Source organism: Eurytemora carolleeae, unplaced genomic scaffold (assembly GCF_000591075.1).
Source record: "Eurytemora carolleeae unplaced genomic scaffold, Eaff_2.0 scaffold183, whole genome shotgun sequence".
Lineage (NCBI taxonomy): Eukaryota > Metazoa > Arthropoda > Copepoda > Calanoida > Temoridae > Eurytemora > Eurytemora carolleeae.
Genome location: NW_019396403.1, coordinates 254,954 through 271,652, shown reverse-complemented (window position 1 = coordinate 271,652; position 16,699 = coordinate 254,954). Strand labels below are relative to the sequence as shown.

The following is a 16,699-nucleotide window of genomic DNA, read 5'->3' as shown; positions in this document are numbered from 1 at the left end:
ATTCTGTAATTTTGAGAAATAAATTGAGTCTTTGCCACAAACTCGAACTTTCTAATCCCATTATCTTTACAACCTGATGGTGTAAACCTTTAAAATTTAAAATCTAGATTAATTAATCCAACAGAAATTTTAAATATCTATTATTTCGGGTTGCAAAGATATAGGAATTAGATACATTTCTACTTTTGTACTGTTCTTCAGCTCTACGGTTCTACAGTTCTACAATTCCACAGTTCTACAGTTCTATAGTTATACTTTTTTACTGTTCTTCAGCTCTACAGTTCTATTGTTCAACAATTCTACAATTCCACACTTCTACAGATCTACAGTTCTACAGTTAATAGTACAATGCTATAGTTCTACAATTCTACAGTTCCACAGTTCTACAGTTCTACAGTTCCACAGTTAATAATACAGTTCTAAAGTTATACTTTTCTACTTTTCTACATTAGCAGAGTATTTCTGCGTAATAAACCATGGTATGATCAGCTGAGTTTATAGTTCTACTAGTCTTCAATATCAACTAGTTCATCCTCTAGAACCCCCTCCTCCATCCAGTTTTATATTCTAAATAAATGGTGGATGTTATTTATATTCTAAATAAATGGTGGATGTTATTTATATTCTAAATAAATGGTGGATGTTATTTATATTCTAAATTAAAGCTGGATGTTATTTATATTCTAAATATGGTGGATGTTATTTATATTCTAAATATGGTCGATGTTATTTATATTCTAAATATGGTGGATGTTATTTATATTCTAAATAAATGGTGGATATTATTTATATTCTAAATATGGTGGATGTTATTTATATTCTGAATAAATGGTGGATGTTATTTATATTCTAAATATTGTGGATGTTATTTATATTCTAAATATGGTGGATGTTATTTATATTCTAAATAAATGGTGGATGTTATTTATATTCTAAATAAATGGTGGATTTTATTTATATTCTAAATAAATGGTGGATTTTATTTATATTCTAAATATGGTGGATGTTATTTATATTCTAAATATGGTGGATGTTATTTATATTCTAAATAAATGGTGGATTTTATTTATATTCTAAATATGGTGGATGTTATTTATACTCTAAATAAAAGGTGGATATTATTTATATTCTAAATAAAAGGTGGATATTATTTATATTTTAAATAAATGGTGGATATTATTTATATTCTAAATATGGTGGATGTTATTTATATTCTAAATAAAGGGTGGATTTTATTTATATTCTGAATATGGTGGATGTTATTTATATTCTAAATAAATGGTGGATGTTATTTATATTCTAAATAAATGGTGGATGTTATTTATATTCTAAAAAAATGGTGGATATTATTTATATTCTAAATAAATGGTGGATGTTATTTATTTTCTAAATATGGTGGATGTTATTTATATTCTTAATAAATGGTGGATGTTATTTATATTCTAAATAAATGGTGGATGTTATTTATATTCTAAATATGGTTTGATGTTATTTATATTCTAAATTTAGTCATCAATCTCATGTAGAGAGAAAATAATCCACTTTAAATAATAATAAAGGAACAGAGTTTTTTCCCACAAACTCTGATTTTTTTTATTTTAATATCTTTGCAACATATTTGCATCACAGCATGCAGTATCTGGTAATGTTTAAGTGTTAATTCTACTCAGGCTGGCTAGGCTAGATGCACTTATCGATATTTTGTTTTAATAAACAGTTATGAATGAATTTTGCATCATAAAGTTGGTTTAGGAAAAGGTAAATAATGTTTCTCTCGTGTCATAATATCAATGTAGGTTATGAAGCCATACAAAGTAATATGTGGTTTCATGTTCGTAAGTTTAAAAATTGTGAAATTTGTTTTTTTTTAACAATAATTCTAACACACTTTTTAATCTTTGTTAAATAAATTAGCGTCGGAAAAGTTTAAGATCAAAGGTTTCAAAAATATTCAAACTAAATTTCCAGGATTTACAAGGTTGAAGTTGAAAGTTGAAAGCTCTCATGTCGCAAAAAATCAAGTTAGTCAGGTAAAATCAAAAGTCTAGCCGTTGCATCACTTTCAAGATGACCAAGTCTTGACAATGTTTACGACGGCAGGGTGTATCTAGCCGTAGCATCACTTTCAAGTTGACCAAATCTTGAAAATGTTTACGACGGCAGCTGTATCTAGTCGTAGCATCACTTTCAAGTTGACCAAGTCTTGAAAATGTTTACGACGGCAGCTGTATCTATGCGAACTTATTATCAGGATAAACATGAATCTTTAACCAATTCGAGATCTGTTCAACCCCATAGCAATATATATATCTGTTCGATATATTCTCCAATAAATGGTGCTTTTTCAAAAGGCGAAAAGATGTATATTTTTAATTGCACCTTTATAAAAGTTAAGATGGTAACAGGTTAGAAGGGTACCGTGTGAATTGAACATGACCCTCTTTGAGTAAAGGATAGCTTGAAATTACAACAATTTAGGACATAGAGTTAAAAAATGTCAAGTCAATTCTGAGTTATTTCTTTGAAAAACACTATCCATGGGCATGGGGACGGATTATTCAAATTTCCTATGTGTATTGTTGTTTTAGTATTGTTTAATAGAATAAACTGGACTGAAAAAACTGAGGAGATATTCTTGCAGAAGACGACATTCTTGTGTCACAAGTACCTCTATGAAGACGACAGTTTTAAGTGAAAATTCAAAATGGATTTTTTTGATAGAAATGGTCAGATATTTTTTGCATTTGTCTTAAAGCTTCAATTGATACAACTGAAGAACATAAAATAATTTAGATTGTTTTTAAAACTTGGATTAACAATTCAATATTTACGTTCTTGTGGGATTACATCGCTTAAGTACAGGGTGTCCCAAAAAACATGGGAATTCAGTGACGAATTCGATATCGTCTTTGTTATGAATTAGCATTGTAATACCTAATTTCAAAAGCCATAATATTATTATGTCTGCTAGAGTTTATTTAATGAAAAGGGTATAAGACTGCAAAGATGTGTCAATAATGTCTCCGCAAGATGAACAGTGAATACGGACAAGGTTACTCTGTTTGTATACTGTAATTTTCTTGTTTTACTAAGTACAACCGGTTGCAGTCAAAACATAAACAAACAAAATGTAAACATAGCAGACGAAACTCTTACAGATTACAGCTTTCTCAGTAGGTATCACTATACTAAATCAAAGAATTATTTGAAAAGACGATATCGAATTCGTCACTGAATTCCCATGTTTTTTGGGACACCCTGTAATTAAGTAAAATTAAGAATTAAAAAAACATTATCATCGTAAAAAATCGCTATAAATACTTAAATATTCCAAGCACAATACTACTTTTAAGACAAATTTTGGCTAAAAAATAGATTTTGCCTGAAATTTAAATACAGTGAAACCCTTAATAACGAATACATCGAAAGAATTCATCAAATGTCGTATTCTTCACTTTCTTATAATGGAATGTTGCAGATGTCTAGTTTTTTAATTAAATGATTATATGAAACTCTTCAAAACTGTTCCCGCATATTCATGGCTATTTATTTATTTTCGCAAATACTGAAATTTACGTAATATAGTATAAAACTCATTGAAAATTTGTCAAGACGACATTTGATAAATTCTTTCGATACCCATCAACATGTTTTGATAAAATCAAAAATCTACGTCCATTGTTGTCCAATGTTTTAAGTCACCAATTACTGATTGAGATTTTCTTTGTCCAATTTTTTTTCTAATTTTCCAAAGTATAATTTTTTATTGGTGTAAGAAGAATTATAAATTGTCGATGAAATAGTTTCATCCTTATTTGATATATATTTTTTTTAGGCAACATGCTAAAAAATTAAAAGAAAAAAAGAAAAAATAAGGCCGGATTTGTTTTTATTCTCGAATTCATCAAATAATTGTATAAGAATTACATTAATGTACATAGAACATGATCATTTAAAAAAAGAAAAAAAGATTAAGGTAGTAATTTTTCATGATCCTGATATGGACTTAAATACGTAAATTTTCAACGCTGTACACTTCAACAAATATATGTTCGTAGATAGAAGTACTTTTAGTATGTTAAACATTTGCATTATGTACAAATAAAAAAAATGTATACATAGGTAACGAAACTGTAAGTATGCATTTATACGTATTACGCATTAATAAATTACAGAGCTGCATTTATTTATGAAAGAATTTTCACACATTCACAATTCAATGAACTGTTTGTGTAGATTGTATGAAGCTAGATAACATCATGCACAGTGCACTGTAACAGCTTGTACACTCTAGGTGCTAGATAACAGCATGACTATTCTAGAATCTAGATAACAGCATGGTTACTGCAGAATCTAGATAACAGCATGGTTACTGTTTAAGCTAGGTAACAGTTTGTACAACGTAGAATCTAGATAACATCATATGCACACTGTAGAACTTAAATAACATCATGTACACTGTAGAAGCTAGATAACATCATCTACACTGTAGAAGCTAGAAAACAGCATGATTATTGTAGAAGCTAGTTAACAGTATGCTTACTGTAGAAGCTAGATAACATCATCTACACTGTAGAAGCTAGAAAACAGCAAGATTATTGTAGAAGCTAGTTAACAGTATGCTTACTGTAGAAGCTAGATAACATCATCTACACTGTAGAAGCTAGATAACAACATGCTTATTGAACAAGCTAGATAACTTTAAGTAAACTGCTGCTAGATAACATCATAACTGTACTGTAGAGGTTGGATAACATCATGCACACTGTACTGTAGAATCTAGATAACATCATGTACTCTGTAGAAGCTAGATAACAGCATGCTCACTGTACAAGCTAGACAACAGCATGCTTGCTGTACAAGCTAGATAACTTCAAGAAAACTGCAGCTAGATAACATCATAACTGTACTGTAGAGGTTGGATAACATCATGCACACTGTACTGTAGAATCTAGATAACAGCATGCTCACTATTGAAGCTAGATAACATCAAGTACACTGTAGAAGCTAGATAACAGCACTTGAAACTAGATTATCTGATCCAAAATCTAGAACTACTCTGTCAGATCTAGGTTTTATTCCTCCAGATACTCTAGATAATAGAAGCATTGAAAATACTAAAATGGTTGAACATAAAGCTGAATTTGATAATAACAGTCGTAAACTACTATCTATATGAATAAAGTGGTTCGTGATTTATATCTAAGATTTCTTAACGGTACTAATGTAGTCATATCAGTGAATTTCAATTTAAAAAGAGGTATTCCTGATTCACAATGGTACCATATAACTCTTTATCTAATCAATGTGAAGATTCTACTTATTCTTAATCAGGCAAAGCCTTTTAGGGGCACCGCCATAAATTTGACTCTGTAAAATTATGGTCACTGTCACTTAAAATGACGATTTCAGTCCCTTCACAGCCTTTTTTAAAGAAGAAAATAAAATTTAACAACTTTTTTCTGATTGTTTTGCAAACAAAAAACTTTTGACTGTGCATAAATATTTACCTAATGTCGATAACAGGTTGAGGTTTTCGGGGCTTTGGTTGAAATTCCTCAACTCTTAGTGGGGTCATCTCAGCCTTAAATATTAGAGGGATCATCTCAATCTTAAATATAAGACTTGTACACAATACTGAAGGCAATTCCAGAATTATGAATGAAATATTTTTTTTTTATTTTGTTCGAACCTGGAAATATTCTGTTGTTTCTTCCACCAGGAAATCTGAAATGAAAATGGATGATATTCAAAACAATGAAGTGATTTTATTTTCTGCTGTTCTTATTTCATTCAATAACATCATGACTTTGGATGTTATAAGAAAAACAAATCAAAACTAGGCCATGAAGAATTATTTCATTGTAAAACAAAATGAAAATGAAATGTTTTAATCATAATGAATAAAAATAAAACGAATTGACGTGATAGAATTTAAATCGTGAAATGAGTTGAAGTGACTTTCTTATTAATTATAGATCTATAACCTTTGAACCCTTGATGACCGAGAGAGAGGAGAATAAGTTATAAAGGCTTATTTGAACCAATTTTAAAAATTTCAATTCAAAGTGGTAAAATGGCTCAATAAGATAAACCGGAGGTGCAGGCACACTTTTCTCGACCTGTTGAGTCGAAAGAGTTTCTACCTGTATCCTCTACTACCGGAAAGAGTTTCTACCTGTATCCTCTACTACCGGAAAGAGTTTCTACCTGTATCCTCTACTACCGGAAGTGCTGGTGCAGGGATAACCTCACAAGTATCAAAATCAAGATCCTTAATTATTAAATATCTGCATTTGTGTGTTCATGCAAAAATTTTCAGACTTTGCCGAATTTTAGGTGTTGCAACGGTTAGACTTTCGATTGTATCTTTCTAACACTTTTATATTTTTTGTCATATTTTATATGCATTTGAACGTGAGAGCTTGCAACCTTTGGATCGCTAACAGTAGTCTCTCTATTCCGTAGTTTAATGCAAAGAAAGCAATACCAGATTTACAAATGTAGCTATATATATAAAACCTTAATCTGATCAGAGCTGAAAATTTTAGAAAAAGATATCCTTAATCCCGATTGGTTAATTAATCTGGAGATAAATATGAAAAAATGAAACAAGCATTATTTAATCTGGAGATTAAGAAAAAGAGTGGATCAAGCATTAATCCCGATATACACCATTCAAAAGTTCCCAGCTCAGATATCTGCAAGAGAACGTCGTCTTCTGGGTCGATAGGTGTTTAATTCTGATAATTTTTCAAATTTGTTTCTCTTGTGAAAGAAATGCGCAAGTCACTTTTGATCTTCATAGCAATGCACGATTTTTGTTTTTTAAATTGTTTATTTTTATTGTTGGTTTCTCTTTCACTTCAGAAATTACGTTTTTAGTCCCTACAAGAAACCTAATGAGTTTATATCATTATATTTCTACCCAGATAAAAAACATGAAATATTATAAATAGTTTCATTTATTCAATATTTAAAAAGATATATTTCACCTTTTCTTCCCCGTAGTTTATCTTGACACATATAGTATTCACTCCTTTATCTCCTTGCCTAAATCAGAAAATAATGAATAATGATTTTTAATAATTGCTAGGCTTTTAGGGCCCATCTTCTATTTAAATTGTGAATATGTTCTTTTTCTTTAACATTAAAAACAAAGAAGAAAAAAAATTTGTGGATTTTTAAAAAAAAATTCGCGGATTTTCGAAAGAATTTAAATTTTTTACAAAATTAAAAACCTTTAAACACATTTTTTAATTTTTATCATTCATAAACCTTCCCTCTAGTCACGTGATGTCCCACAAAAAATTTGGGCCCGATTGGTTCAGCCGTTTTGACGTTTATTGGATACAAACATACAGACAAACAGACTGACAGACAAGCCAAATTTATGGATAGAAGAAAAGGAACTATACACTCGCCTTATAAATTCTAATTTACCTACAGTGGTCGGGGATTAAAACAACATAATGAAGACGACTTTTCTATTCAAATTTTGATTTTGATCTGAAAATCTTTAAGCTTACAATTAGACAATGAGAAGCTGTTAATTGACAACTTCTCCTTGTTTCCATGTATATGTGTATTATGCTGTTTAAAAGCTTGGTAGGAATAAAAAAAATATTGATTTTATTAATATATTAATATAATTAATATATAATTATATTAATATATACGACAACGACTGTATATTTGTGATGTTGTAAACCTTTGAGATGTCAAACTTTGACTTTTAGATCTAGAACAGTTCCATAGTTATTTTCGGAAACTTCTGTTAACGCGTTTAATCAAAAAAATTTTAAATGTACTCTCAAATGTGACATAATCGGACATTTTAAAGCATCCAGAAAAATAGTGTCCAAATTTAATGAATTTAAGCTACGTACGTCTTCAATCCGCCAAAAACCGGTTTCAATTGAGCGCCGGCCTAAATCTTGAAACATTTTTAAGTGAAACCAACCATATTTGAGCCGCTTAAATTCTTTAAATTCGGTCTCTGGTTGCACAGACATGAGGAAAGTTTTCTAATTTCTTTACATTTAAAAACTATATTGTAGAAAGTTTTGATAGTGAGAAAAAAACTAATTCATGTCGAAAACTCAAATTTTGAAAAAGTATTTAAAATTGACAAACATTCATGCAAAGAACGGTTTATAATACTGGAGGATGAAAGGGGCGAATAATTTGTGGAACATTTATCCGAGGCAAAAATATTCATATTTTTTCTAATATCAAGATAGTCTAGTGCAAAGTAAGAAATTATACATCAAACCTTGACCCGGTATTTATATAAACACTTTACAGAAATTATAGAAAAATCTTAAGTTCTATTTCATCTTGAGTTTCCTTTTTTAATCATTCTATGATATGCATCTTATCTCACAAGGTTTCTAGAAGAAGCAGATCCATCTTGACATGTTGGCAAAAACTTTGCAAATAAATTTGATTAATTTGCCGAATTTCAAACTTGATAACTTCACATATTTAATTCATCCCATTAATAATACTGTATAACGTACAGACACTTACAGACGCTTTACGCCGATATTATTTTCAAGTAAAATTATAGTAAAGTAATAATGATAATAGTAAAGATAGTAAATAATAATAATAATAATAATAATAATAATAATATTAATAAAACTAATAATAGTAGTAATGATAATTAGAAATTTTATTAATAATAATAATAATTATAATAGCAATAATATTGATAATAATATTTAACTGACCTAAAGACAAAAATATTGTTTGCATCTGAGTTGTAGAGTAGCTCTCCTGTTTTATTGTAGTGCTCCTAAAAAACATTTTAAGTTGTTTGAATAATTGCTACGGTCCAGCCATCTCTTTATTATTTTTTTCTATTTTTTATTGTGTTGCCTGCAATACATTTTTTTGGTTCGTACATTATAAAAGAATTCGCAGACTTTTCTGTCATTATTGGGGAATTTTTAAAAAATCATTTTTTTATGACATCCTTGAATTCTGACCCGCATCATAAACATACCATTCTTAGGGTTTTATTGTGCCCGATTAATTCAGCCGTTTTGACGATTATTTGATACAACATTATTGTGATAAACAGATAAATAAAAAATATAAAAAATATGATAAACTATATATAATCTGTCAGAATATGAAAAGATGCACTACCTCAATATCTCGGATATTTCTGAGCAAAGTAACATTAGTTTCATCGTTCTCCCCCTGCCACAAGGTTTCACCGTCAAAATGCACCAATCTTAACGTTACATTTTTTAGATGACAAATAATGAGATACTGTAGACCCAACCAAGGGTTCTCAACCATGTATATAGTATTATTTTCTAGCCAGGGTGGAGAAAAGACACAAGTCTTTTTGTCACTGAATGGGAAGGCTGCCTGCACAGAGAAGAGGTAAATTTGAAAAATGTTGAACCTTTAGAGGACCCTGCAAAAAACGTCAATGACGTCTTGTCCATGGACCTTGTAGGTCCACTAACATTGTCAACAAATGAAAATAAGTATATTTTAACGCTGCTTGACCAATTTAGTAGTTTCTGTGCTGTAGTTCCTATTCATAATAAGTCAGCTAAGACGGTCTTTACAGAAATCTTAAAGCATTGGTTCTCGCCGTACGGGACTCTGACAAAAATCAGTGCGTTAAAGGTGAGGATTAAAGTTTACCCACTTTAATTCTTGCATATTACCCTACACAACATTACTCTACATTATGCAGTCCAGCGCTCTTATTTTTAGGAGGGGAGACAAATGTATATATACCTGTTTTTCCTAGCTCTGTGTAGGACACCTACCACTTTATTTGAAATCTTCTGGTAAACATTAAATAGGTCTCCGAACAAAATAGAACTGGTGCCATTCTTATACTTCTTGCCCTGGAATAGAACCTTCATTATAATTTCATCTGCGAATTACCAAACTTCCTTTAAATGACTTTGCCTAATTTAAAATAGTTTACTTCCTAGATTAGGAAAGTCAAATTTTAGTAATTGTAAATAATCTGACTTCCTTTTTAACAATAAAATTAATTTTTTAGATTTCATTATCTACTAGCTTGGGAATTCAGCTTTGCATGGAAGCTAAACTTTCGATATTAAAGTCAACATACTCAAGCTAGAATATTTAAACCAAGATAAGAACATTCCCTGGTTCTACCGAGTTCCCCAATACAAATTTGAGGCAAATCGGTCCCGGGTTTCATGATTTATGATCGGACATACAAACAACTAAACAGAGATTACTACTTTATAGATAAACCTACTGTTTGCATCCTCTTAACTACTGTATGCATCATTTTACCTAATGTATGCATCATCTTACCTTCTGTATGCATCATCTTACTTTCTGTATGCATCATTTTACCAACTGTATGCATCATCTTACCTACTGTATGCATCATCTTACCTACTGAATGCATCATGGTACCTACTGTTTGCATCATGTTACCTACTGTATGCATCATCTTACCTACTGTATGCATCATCTTACCTAATGTATGCATCATCTTACCTACTGTATGGATCATCTTATCTACTGTATGCATCATCTTACCTAATGTATCCATCATCTTACCTACTGTATGCATCATCTTACCTTCTGTATGCATCATTTTACCAACTGTATGCATCATCTTATATACTGTATGCATCATCTTACTTTCTGTATGCATCATTTTACCAACTGTATGCATCATCTTACCTACTGTATTCATCATTTTACCTTCTACATGCATCATCTTACCTTCTGTATGCATCATCTTACATACTGTATGCATCATTTTACCTTCTGTATGCATCATCTTACCTACTGTATTCATCATCTTACCTTCTGTATGCATCATCTTACCTACTGTATGCATCATATTACCTTCTGTATGCATCATCTTACCTATTGTATGCATCATATTACCTTCTGTATGCATCACCTTACCTATTGTATGCATCATCTTACCTACTGTATGCATCATCTTACCTACTGTATGCATCATGTTACCTACTGTATGCATCATTTTACCTACTGTATGCATCATGTTACCTACTGTATGCGTCATCTTACCTACTGTTTTCATCATCTAACCTACTGTATGCATCATCTTACTTACTGTATGCATCATCTTGCCTACTGTATGCATCATGTTACCTACTGTATGCATCATGTTACCTACTGTATGCATCATGTTACCTACTGTATGCATCATATTACCTACTGTATGCATCATATTACCAACTGTATGCATCATCTTACCTACTGTATGCATCATCTTACCTATTACTGTATGCATCATGTTACCTACTGTATGCATCATATTACCTACTGTATGCATCATCTTACTTACTGTATGCATCATATTACCTACTGTGTTCATCATCTTTAAGATATGATTTATCCCCCTCTCATCAGGTCGGATAAACAAATTGATAAAAAAAGTTGAGTAAAATTTGCGCTAACGTGATTAGCAAGAAGTGTGAGCATATTAAATTCACTTTCTTCGCGCTGATGATCTCATACAACTCTAATAGGCTTTAAAGGGAACACGTGTAATTTTAATGAGCCTTTAGAAAAATAATGCCATAAACGATTAAAAGAGACAGACCGGCTATGTAAGGTAGTTGAACTGACTATGCAGTGTGGTAGACATATTCTTTAGGAATCATTTGAGACATATAAAAAATTTTAAAGATATATAACTCCTGAATTTGAGCGAAAAGTCGACGTTCAAAATCGTACTTTTGGGTGAATACGTATTCAGAATTGGTTTTTTAATTATTAAATAACAACGACAAAAAATGTAAACAAAATTCTACAGTAAACAAATTAGTTGTTTAGGAACAGGTTGAGAAAATAAAAATTAATCTTATCATCGGAAACAAGTAATCTTATTCAATTATTAGTTTCTATAATTCCTCAATTATTCACAAATATTTTCTGCAGATTTTCTGGAATTTTTATTGAAAAGACGACATCAGAAGAATTTGTAGAAATCTGCGAAGAAATTCATAGAAAATAAGAAATTCAATATAATGATGAAAACGAAATAATTGATTCTAACATTGATTTATTGGCAAATTTCTTTTGAGAAATAGGTTCCTAAACATCCAACTAGTTTACTGTATAATTTTACTATATTTTTCGTCGTCGTTATTTAATATTTTTTTTTAAAACCGATTCTGAAAACGTACCCACCCAATTCATGATTTTGAACGTCGACAATGCACTTAAACAACACTGCATACTCAGTTTAACTACCTTACAGCTGTCCCTTTAAACTGTCTTATATTGTCATTCCCATTAATGGAATAGGGAAAATATCTGCCATTTTCTTGCTCGCCTTCTAGATAAGCCGCTGTAGTAAGTTGTAAAATTTCAGAAGATTAAAAAGTTTATCTCCATCATCGTTACTCTAAAGAGGTTGAAATACTACCGTTTTAAATCACAAAAACTCGGTAGTTTTGAAGAAAAAAGTGTAGCTTTATAGATTTACAGATTACAGATTTCAATGTTTGGTTGTATGTTGAGAAAATTTTACCATGCCTACAGCTGTACAGTACTGTACAATGTACAACGTACGTACATGTGTTTACAGTTTACATAAAGGTATCAGCTAAACTATAAGATAAAACTTACCCTCGAAGATATAACTCTGCACAGATCCACAACTTCTTCATTTACAGACTAACATTTAACAAAGATATTTCAGAAATAAAATAATCTAAGGGGTTGAAAAGGCATAGGACATATCTAAATATCATGTTTGCATGAAATAATCGTCAACGGCTATCTAACGATTAGCACCATTAACGATTTCTAAAATATCTTCCATGATAACATCGTGAATAAGATTGAGGTTGTTAACGACCGCTAACTTTAAAAAGATCGTTAACTGAACGAAAGGAATTCAGTTCTTATAGCTAAGTTCGAACCGTTAACAAAAGTTTGGAAGAAAGTCTAAACGGATTAAACGTGCCCAGTACATACAGCATCTATTGAGGGAAGAGTTGAGCATATTTTTTTTTTAACATTCAAGGTTTTTAGCAAAGTCTGACATAACTCAAAATTATATTCTCTTTAAGTTTGTCATCATAAAATGGTATGTTAACTATGATAGAAGATACAGGGTTATCCGCAAAGGATGAGACTTCAAAGACGACTGTACGGAATTTGTTATCTGTTTTATCATATTCATGATTACCTGCGACTGTAAACTTGTTTCTTTCTTTTCTCAATCATTGAATTTGCCATAAAAAGATTGTATTCAAGAAAGAATACTCAATTTAAACTTGAGTTCGTCATATCTTCAGAGTTTCAAGTTGTCTTTACAGTTTCATCCTTTGTGGGAAACCCTGTATACTCCTGAGCGAAGCAAATGCAATCGTTCATTGATGAACAATTTGGAAAATAGTTCAAGCTTTTATTTTCTGTCAGAGACAACATTTTGAATAGGTTAATAAGAACAAACTTTATGATGATATAGTTTTGAAATATATCAAACTATATATACATTACACAACTTTGTTTAGTCTTCTGAAAGCAAAACAACTGAACGTTTTTAAAACGGGGAAATAAGAAGTCCAGCTCTACCTGATAACAATACTTTTGTGTTTGATCTCCGGCTAAGTTTAGAATTCTTTGGGTTAGTCGGGGATGGCTTGTCCACAGCCACAGAATTAATTTAGTCGGGGATTGCCACAATTCCATAATTCCATAATTTAAGACTTTAAGCCAGTCATCTTTCAAGCTTGTCTACTGAATATTAAGTTCAGCCGCTGAATACCTTATAGGCTTTGCCATGAGCTGGAAACAATTTTAGATTTAAAATACTTGTTCTAAGAGCAATAATAAAAAATATTCTTGTTTCCTGTTGATATTTTTGTCCTCTTATTTCAGACATGGATCCCTGGATTCAATATTCTTGTCAGGAAAATAAGATATGAGCAGTGGCATAATAATTTTCAGGTTAAACATTCACAAAGTATTTAAGTCTTTGTCACGAACTCTGATTTTCTAATCCCTATATTTTAACAACTCAATGTTAGACCTTAGTTAATTCAAACTATGAATTTTGCCAGATAAAATCACCATTGGGTTGCAAAGATATAGTTATTCGAAAATTTTAGTTTGTGGCAATTAATTAAGCAATAAATATAATCAACCCAAATTTAGATTTTGACTTTCAGTTTGATGAGCAAATTCCTACAGAAAAAAATTATTTTGAATATGAAATATTTTTGGAATTTTTATCATTTTCCTTAATTAATTTATTGATAGATCTTTTCCAAAGATTTTAGTACAACAAAATTATAATAATGAGAGGCTGGGGTGTGGGTGGGGGGATTTGTTCAGAAATGTAAAAAATAACTTAGAATACAATTATATTTCCTTTTTCGGCTTTCCGTATCCATCCCCATACACCTTCCTAAATAGATAGATTAGATAGATTAGATAGATTAGATAGATTAGATAGATTAGATAGATTAGATAGATTAAGTTTACATATACAGTAAGAACCAGAAAACTTTTGAATAGGAAGTTTAAGACTCAAATTAAGCTTTTAGATAGACATAGTAAATCTTTATAATAAAACAAGACATTCATATATATGTTCCCTCTGGCCGGCCAAACGGCTGGACCGATTGGACTGACATTTTTTGTGAACACTCGATTTTTTTCTTTTCAAAAATAAATTTATTTATTTTTTAATTTTGTTTTCAACTATTTTTTAATTTTTTTTTCCACGGGCAACGCCGGGCCCTTCAGCTAGTATACCATAATACACAGCTAGCGATTGGTCAATTTACATAGACCCATTTTACATAAGAAGGGATTTTTAAGCTAAATGTAAAACTATTTGCTTTAAAACAATATTAGATATACTTGAAGATGGAATGTCGTCTTCCTATTCCAAAGTTTTGTGATTCCCACTGTATTTCTATATTTTACCTTAAGCTGTTAAGCGCTGCTTCTTGCTTCTGATAGCAAAGTGTTAACCTTATAATAATATTCAAAAGTCAAATCCAGGAAATTGTGAGATAAAAGTCGTCTTTGTTTTATACATTTTGAGAAATGAAGCTAATTAATTTCAATTTGTCACAGCTAAGACTGATTTATCTCTGAAAGGGAAATTTTTCTGAGTTACAGAGTTACGGTTAAGAATTACAAGTTACAAAATTTCTCAGCGACGTTCCATTTAAGACCATTATAGATAATATATCCTTCATTCTTTTTTCATGAAAGAAAATTTTCGAATATAGGTTTATTTTTTGTTTTGGGTTTAACAGGAAAAGAAACTTAATTACGCAATAATGTGTTTCAGCTTATTTGTTAACTATTCTTTATTTATTAAAGAAACTGATTTATCGCCACAAACTGATTTTTTCCAATCCCTTAAAACATTTGATATTATAAACTTTGACTTTTCAATAATACAATATTCATAGTTTGAAATACCGATGTTACATCTTCTGAGATGGAATTTAAAGAATTTGAGCCGCGGTTTAAATCCGCCAAAACCCGGTTTAAACTAAGCGCCGGCTTAAATCTTGAAACATTTGATACAATTTTAATTGGAACCAACCATATTTAAACCGCGGCTTAAATTTAAACCGCCGCTCAAATTCTTTAAATTCGGCCACAGGTTGCACAAATATAAGGATTAGAAAAACAGGGATTGCGGCGATTGTTCAGTTCCTTTGAATTTGAGATTTAAACAAAACTTGAATTAAACAGATATTAATTGAAAAGAAACCTGTCATCCAAAAACGCATTTTCGAACTCTGCCATTTTGTTAAACTAAATTTATCCTGAAAATTTATGTCACTTTTTTACTCTCGTCATGACATAAATAATGATTAGAAAAATCTAAGTAAAAGATAGATCAATTATAGTTTTTGTGATTTAAAAACTTATACTTATTCAAACTAGAATTTAAATAGACAAAACAAAACTGAACCGTCAAATTTTTCTTTATCAACAGATGTTTGTCCGGACTTTTCCTTAAATATTCAATATAAGGAATCTAAGATATTTAAGTTACGAGGATTATACGAGGAGGAAATCTGCAAGAAGACCCATCTATTAACAAATAATAAAAATCAATAAAAAATGTTCAATGCGAAGATACCACTATTTTCAGTAAAACTACTATTTTTTAACTGTCGAAAGTTCAAAACTAAACTTCGTTATTTAGCTTAAACTCATCGCTTTTTTCAAAGAACGAAGGTCAGTTAGTTGTGTAAATGTATATCAAAAACTAAACGAAAAACTATCGTTTACCGCGTAAAATAAATCAATAGTTTGAGTAGATCTTAACTTCAAGCCTTGACTGATATAAAACACTAGAAAGCGAGTAATTATCATTTTTCCTCAAACTTGTATTTTTAATAATTTGATAAATGATTATGTTAAGATTTTTGTAAAAAAAATATTTTGAAAAATTTTAATATTTTGAGTTTCTATCAACAACCCTGTCTTTACAGATGTGATGGGAGTTAGGGTTCCAATAGGAGCAGAGAGCTTACTCAGCAGTTCATATATGCTCACTAGCTTACTAGCTGACGAGCTCACTAGCTAACGAGCTCACTAGCTAACGAGCTCACTTGCTAACGAGCTCACTAGCTAACGAGCTCACTAGCTAACGATCTCACTAGCTAACGAGCTCACTAGCTAACGAGCTCACTAGCTAACGAGCTCACTAGCTAAC

General features: G+C 30.7%; 1 protein-coding gene across 1 annotated transcript; it reads right to left on the bottom strand.

The window, feature by feature from the left end:
* Positions 1-3,872: 3,872 nt before the first annotated feature.
* Positions 3,873-15,830, bottom strand: LOC111702568 (uncharacterized). Its single transcript, XM_023474306.1, has 13 exons — positions 15,746-15,830; positions 14,941-14,988; positions 14,380-14,416; positions 13,859-13,897; positions 12,628-12,675; positions 9,766-9,878; positions 9,157-9,244; positions 8,736-8,800; positions 6,996-7,053; positions 6,211-6,274; positions 5,693-5,727; positions 5,511-5,584; positions 3,873-5,092 (listed from the first exon to the last, which is right to left on the bottom strand). Exons 1-13 carry the CDS (start codon positions 15,778-15,780, stop codon positions 5,008-5,010), a joined length of 789 nt encoding a protein of 262 aa, XP_023330074.1. The 5' UTR covers positions 15,781-15,830; the 3' UTR covers positions 3,873-5,007.
* Positions 15,831-16,699: the final 869 nt, after the last annotated feature.

Bases quoted from the DNA above. Each gene is read 5' to 3' on its own strand.
- LOC111702568 (XM_023474306.1), bottom strand. From the start codon at position 15,780: ATGGCAGAGTTCGAAAATGCGTTTTTGGATGACAG. The intron at 9,879-12,627 runs GTAAGTTTTATC...GTTCTATTCCAG, and splicing joins GCAGAGTTATATCTTCGAGG to GGCAAGAAGTATAAGAATGG. The intron at 5,093-5,510 runs GTAAATATTTAT...TCTATTATCTAG, and splicing joins CAACCTGTTATCGACATTAG to AGTATCTGGAGGAATAAAAC.